This window comes from Prosopis cineraria, unplaced genomic scaffold (assembly GCF_029017545.1).
Source record: "Prosopis cineraria cultivar Desert tree isolate PC_DT_omini unplaced genomic scaffold, ASM2901754v1 PC3, whole genome shotgun sequence".
Lineage (NCBI taxonomy): Eukaryota > Viridiplantae > Streptophyta > Magnoliopsida > Fabales > Fabaceae > Prosopis > Prosopis cineraria.
Genome location: NW_026555334.1, coordinates 35,191,673 through 35,198,225, shown reverse-complemented (window position 1 = coordinate 35,198,225; position 6,553 = coordinate 35,191,673). Strand labels below are relative to the sequence as shown.

General features: G+C 33.6%; 1 protein-coding gene across 2 annotated transcripts; it reads right to left on the bottom strand.

Annotated features, from left to right (window-relative positions):
* Positions 1–265: 265 nt before the first annotated feature.
* On the bottom strand, positions 266–4,239 carry LOC129304359 (triacylglycerol lipase 2). Of its 2 annotated transcripts, XM_054943981.1 has the most exons (9): positions 4,039–4,239; positions 3,825–3,938; positions 1,918–2,058; positions 1,699–1,809; positions 1,449–1,592; positions 1,311–1,351; positions 1,125–1,204; positions 930–1,025; positions 266–839 (listed from the first exon to the last, which is right to left on the bottom strand). In XM_054943981.1, exons 1-9 carry the CDS (start codon positions 4,237–4,239, stop codon positions 511–513), a joined length of 1,257 nt encoding a protein of 418 aa, XP_054799956.1. In that variant the 3' UTR covers positions 266–510. The 2 variants fall into 2 exon arrangements, with proteins under 2 accessions (XP_054799956.1, XP_054799957.1); XM_054943982.1 differs by lacking the exons at positions 3,825–3,938; positions 4,039–4,239 and adding an exon at positions 2,210–2,329.
* Positions 4,240–6,553: the final 2,314 nt, after the last annotated feature.

Below are 6,553 nucleotides of genomic sequence, written 5' to 3'. Positions count from 1 at the left end.
CAACGAATTTTCAAGTTGCAAATGTGTTGACCAAGGGGTTATATAAACTTACTTTCAAAAGTTGTATGAGCAAATTGGACATGATTAGTATCTATAATTCAACTTAAGGAAGAGTGCAGGAATAGTTAAATTAATGCTTAATGCAGAGAGATTTACTCCTTTAAAATAAGGATATAATTAGATGAGATTATGGGAGTTAATATTTTATTTTTATTTGATTTTATTTCCTATATAGGAAATCTTGTAAACTTTATATATGCTTCAACCCTGTGGATAGAATGAAATCGAGATATTCTTTGAACCATAATACTACACAGAATAACGTACTCCTCCCATTTTTACTACTAGTGAGTAGTGAACATAGCGTTCTTCATGACTAATAAGCCATTAGTTAAACTTCACCAGGTATCTTCTATTCATCCCAGTTATAGCTTTGTACATAACCATTCTCATTCTACTTTACTTAACTCTTTGTAAGATATAGTGGGGGACAAGCTGCAATTTCCATTATCAGGTTTGAAATTGACGCCTGAAAAAGGCAAGAACAGAACTGTACACAATGTCCTTGGCATTGATCCCCATAATGAAGTCAGCATGTCCATAGTTTTTTACGAACTGAACACTGAGCTTGTCCACGTCGTGGAGCTTAAGGCGGTCAAGTAAGCTGCCAACGTCAATAACATCGGACAGCGCATCTTGGCCTCCATAGCTAATGAACAGAGGAAGGTCACGGGGGATGTTAGAAAGGTTATAAATCGGAGGCGTTACTTCTCCATAATGCATTATGTTGTAGTCTGGTCTCACGTAGTTGAACTTTTCCAGAACCCCACGTCTAACAGCTGCAAAAGTTCATCACTTTATATCTGCATCTAAAGAAACAGGCTTTGAGCCAGAATCTTTACATGTCTTTAAACTCTCTTTTGACTTACTCTGAGCCAAGTGCACCATGTTCTTTGTGGATGTGGACTGGGGTTCGTTCCTCAAGAATAGATCAACTGTTGAAGAATTAAGACAGCAATTTTTACCTGAAGAAGAAGACAAGTCAGGCATTCAAACATAATGGTCAGGAATCAAAACCCCATAGTTGAGGAGTCATTAAGTATTAGTATGGCTAAGACTTGTACCAGTCAGTGCCGTCAGCAAGTCGTAACAGTCTACGCCAGGGTAATGGCAGAGAGACTTGACAAAGGCAGCAACAGGCAACCTGGTCAAACGATTTGGAGATAGAACATCATCAAATTATGAAGAATCATAATAGTTTCTTTTAACTTAGTTAATAGGATGAAGTTGTATGCCTTCTTGGTTCTTACCCTAAGGGATTAAATTCTGCAAGACCGAACAGGGTGGTGATCTGCTTGACAAAGCAAAAATATTAGCATGAAGGATCTAATTTGTTAGTTTATTTTGCAGATGAAGAACGTGGTTATTGGTTAGATTGTATAGTGTACCTCTCCAACGAAGGCTTTGGCAGCGATAACTCCAAGGGCAGTGTTCATGTGGCTCAAGTAGGCGATGGGGCTTAACAAGGCTGCTGCTTGAAGCTGGTCCACCAAGCCTCCTTCTGAGAATGATGCCAAGGCTACCAAAGTGCCCTGCCAAACGTGTTTCACCCAAATTGTTCACCCAAGCTTGCTACTTTGTTTTTCAGAAATGTCTCAGATTTTCATCATTAAGGGAATAAATCATGTGATAGTGTACCAGAGAATGGCCCACGTAATTAATCTTCTGTCCTGTTTGGCTGAATACGTAGTCAAAAACAGCTGGTAGATCATAGTCAACCAGTTCGTCCCATGACCAATTCCAAAATGCCTGCCATACATTACACAAATGTTTCAATTTCAATTCAGCAGATTAAAATAATGTCTCCGAAGAATATTAAAAAAGATTGAAAAACCAGAGAAAAAACTAGGAACGAACAGGGCTGGATGGGTCCCGAAAGATGTGTCTACGGCTAAATCTGGTTCCTCTTGTATTAGCGATCCACACGTCAAAGCCATTATCAGCAAGAATCAAGGGCAGATTTTGCTCTGGAGAGTTCAGAAGCCACGTCGTCCCATCCTGCGCCCACGATGTCGTATAAGTTCATCAAACCCACAAAACATAGTAGCATTATATGTAATTAAGCTTTTGGTTTTTAAAAAAACAAAAAACAAAAGAAATGCGTATATAAGCATGTTTCTTTAGCCTTAAGACTCAAGAACAAACAAACCTGCCCGGCCATTCTGAGTCAGGGAGACACTAGTAGTGTTGTTTGCTTCACCACGTAAACAGTGAAGACAGATCAGAGGGGTTCTTAAACTTCGAACCCCGAAAGGACCGTACGCTTATGCTGGAGACGGTGCATGAATTTGCGGTCCTGTCAACTTTTTTCAGCAGCTCACTCTTTAATCTTTACTTTCAGATTCAGAGTTAGAGGTGTCATGTATGTGGCTGTGGGGGACCATATATATGACACATTTATTATCTTGGAAACTCAACACTAAACTAGTTTCTGGGTCATATTTCAACTTGAAGACCCATGATCTTGTGTCTGCCAGAAAGGGAGGGCTGAAGAAAAAAAATTTGGGGAGTCGCATCCAGTCTCAGGCATGAAGATTATTATTAAAAAAATTTTGGAGAATATCAGGGGATCACAATATGGATGGATATCCAATGATATTGTTTTCCATTTGGAACATTTGATGAGGAGTGTGGCATAAGTACAAGACGTTTCAAAACCCATGGTAAAGTATGGACACTTCAAAAGAAAAGAAAAGAAAAGAAAAGAGATGTATAATCCTGCGTTCATAATTTCGTATCATGAACGTATTACGTCTCTACCAGTCGTCTGCTAATTATTGGTACCGTTACCAAACTCATTTATTAGGTTGCTTAATTCTAACGGCAGTCTTAACAAAGTCGTCTTCAGTCTCAAGCAATCAAATTAAATACATACATGCGACATTTACAACTCAAAACTGGTCAGTACTGTTACAAGATATCATTATCATTATTAATATTAATTATATATAATATACTCTCTGTTCTTATTTATTTATAAAAAAACTATTACTTTTTACTTATTTTTTATATAAGCAAAATCACATATTTTAATAAACATTTATTATATATTTTTTAAATCACCTTTTATAATTTACATTAATAAAAAATAATTAATATACTTTTATATTGATAACATATGACATTTTAGTTCAATTTCTTTACTTTCAAACATGATTATTATGAGTAATCAATTTTTTTAAATTATATGATATATTTTTTTCTCTTATATATAAAATGAAAGGAGTAGTTAGGGTTAAGGGCCATTGACAAGAAAAATGTAAGTGTAAAAATTAGAAGTAAATTATATAAAAATATTTTTTGTTATGCCAGGTCTCAATTCTCTTTGACTATATATGCATCGGCGAGATCCAATTTTATTTAAACTCAACAAAATAAGATTCATTAATTATGATGACAGGGTCATGATCCCTTTGACTTGAAAAGGGACAGAGAGCACTAGCAGATGCATCACGTGACAGACGCGGAACTGAGCACTTTTTGTCACTTTATCAGGTTCATCCAAAGTCATGTTCACACCGAACCACTTCCACATATATGAGATATATTCTTGGGTGGATTTTCACTTCATCATCCAAGCTTATCAACTACCACGTATACAGTAACTCACAATTACATATTCTCTAGGCCATGTCCAGAAATTAATATACGTAGCCTCTTAGAAACTGAAAAACTGGGATCAACATTTATCATTGGAAAACCTATGTTTTGTTCAAATCTAACGCGGAAACATTAATCATTATTGTATGATATATATGACTTACCACCAGCACTCCGTGTTGTATAATCACAGGCGGCTTCTGAGCACCGCTGCTTCCAACAACCCTGCCTTGTGGAATTCTTTGCAGGCTAAGAATATATCCATCTTTCGTTGTAACCTGTTTATTATGTAGATTGATTAGTGTGATATTCGAGTTGCAGACCATTATGAATGATGAAAGGTTATGAGAGTCTGTAGGTTTAGATCATGAGCGTTACATGAAGCTCGTGGCATTGGTAGCCATGGATGATGACAAAAGAAGCACAGATACCAAGTGATGAAGAAGAAGAAGAAGAAGAAGAAGAATCAGGAACGTGTCTTGCGGTGAAGGAGCCAGTTCTTGAAGGTGATGCTGCGTGAGGCTGGGACGATATGGCTAAGAAACAAAGGCTCAGAGCAGCGAAACCCAGAAGAGCCATGGAGTTTGGAGGATGATGATGTTGAAGTCAGGAGGGGTATTCCTTTATATATATAGGATAAGAGAAGTTATATGAAACAAACAAACATAACAATAAATGGAATATACAGAATGGGAAAACGCCTTTTGTTTATTTGAAGTTGCCGGGGAGAGATTCATGGGCCTAAAGTGGAAGTTTCTCTCATTGCCTGATAATGTCATGTGGTGCGGGCCCTTTTTCTTATCTTGTAAGAAAATGGCAATGGATTTTCAAATACTAATAATAATTATTTTTTTAATATTTCATCATAAAATTTTGATGATTTGATTTTTGGTAGTCCATGTCAATAGTTAGTTATGTTAATGACAATGCCACCTGTAAACTTGAGCTTTAAGATTCATACCCTACATTGGCATGTACGTACATGAGGCGTAATTGATAATTTCAGACCAAAAAAAAAATGTTGGTGCTCAATTGAATAAGATTTAACAGGGACAGGCGGTATGTATAAGATAAATAAAGCAGGATTCAGATTAAGAAAATTTTGAGCTTATTTGAAACTGTTTTTGTTTGATTAATGTTATAAGAACTAGTGTTTTGTAAAATATATTTTGAGAACAAAAAATAATAAAAAATAAGTATTTTTTGTATTCTCCTTAATTCTCAAGAATAATAATTCCAAAACATTTAAAAGATATTTTTGTTTTTTCATTCTCCAAGGGAATATTTAATTTTTTTTCCCTTCAGAACACTTTCTGAAAACACAATGCTAAATAGATTTTTTTTTTCCCATTATGAAGAAGAAAAAAACTGTTTTCAAAATAGATTGTCAAATAAGTCATTTATTTTCAGCAAAACAAAAGAAATTTGCATTATCCATGTATAATAACCAATATTTAATAATGTAACTGCGACCTGACGGGTATGAGTAAAATGTCCAAGATAAATATTGATATAATTACAACATTGAGCTTTAAGTTAGAATTTTTCCTCTTATGTTAAAAAGAAGTACCAATAATTTTTACCCAGAAAAAAAGAACAAGTCCTAATAATTATACCTATTGCCCATGGTTTTTGTTCGGCAAAGAAATTTCAAATTTCTTATGATAAGAAGTCAGATAAAAATTGTCTGATTAAAATTAAGAAATATTTTTATTTTTAAAGTAAAATTGACCAGCTTTATTTTAAAAAATTTGAGTCATCCATATGAATCGTTAATAACTACTACGTACTTCAGCACCATGTGACATGTAAATGTGACGTAAAAGTGATATGTACAACATAAATCCAGTTGTGGTTATGGCAATGTGTTCAATAATATTCAGTAATATATTATTCCATTGTTGTTTGGTCCAAAAACTATTAGTGCATAGTTTTTTTTTTTCCTTTCAAAAAAGAACCAATTTTATTAATTAAAAAAATTAGTGCATAGTTAAAGATTAATTTACTTTATCAGAAATGTTGGGTGTCTAACGTCTACTAACTGATAAATCATTTTCTTTATTTTAAAAAAATTATTATCATTCAAATAAATTAAGTAATTATAATTTATTAAAAATTATAATCATTTTATCTCATATAAATATGAATATTAACACTTTTTGAAAATATCATAAAAATACAAAAATCGACTATAATAGTATTCAATTTTTTTACAAAAAAATTCAATCATAACATTTTTTTTTAACAAAAATTTTAGGTGAGTTGGTTTTTAGGACTTAGAGCAAGGCTTCAAAGAGTATTTATAGATTTATTCACAGATCGCCTATCAAAGTCATCACATTGGTGGAAGGATTTGAACACATCATAACCTTATAAGTTATGGGTTAAATCTTTTTTAACTTGATTAACTTTTTTTTAAAAATAATTTATATGAGTAAGAATTTGAAAAATAATTTTTTATTAGTTTGATAATTAATTTTTTTAAAAAATAACAATAAGTGGGGGTGTAAATGGAAGTGTGGAGTCATCCATTCTCCAGGTCGTTGTTAAGTCTGAACGGGGGAATGGCAAAAAATAAGGAAGGAAAAGGTTCTTTGGCCCAGATTCTCTGCGAGTCTTCAGTCTTCTTTAAACGAAGAATTTTTTTTTTGTTTTCTTTGGTGGAAATTTAATTGTTCTTTTTCTTAGATCTGAAACGGAGGTGTAAAATTAAAGAAATCAAAAGAGGCAGACGCTGGAAAAAAGTTTGCTATAAAGTTACCATTTTCTAAAAGCATCCCATATTCTCATAAATGAAAGAAGTCTTTCGTTTTCCTTTTCATTTAAAATAATACAACATCAGTTTGCTTCTGCCATTGCACGTTTGAGTAGAGTTCATATCTATTGAGCCTTT

What these genes read in the sequence shown, in the direction of transcription:
- LOC129304359 (XM_054943981.1), bottom strand. Translation starts at nt 4,239, where the DNA reads ATGGCTCTTCTGGGTTTCGCTGCTCTGAGCCTTTGTTTCTTAGCCATA. An exon ending in TTCGGGACCCATCCAGCCCT is followed by an intron (nt 1,810 to 1,917) that starts GTTCGTTCCTAG and finishes AATGTATGGCAG; the next exon opens with GCATTTTGGAATTGGTCATG. An exon ending in CATGGTGCACTTGGCTCAGA is followed by an intron (nt 840 to 929) that starts GTAAGTCAAAAG and finishes GAACTTTTGCAG; the next exon opens with CTGTTAGACGTGGGGTTCTG.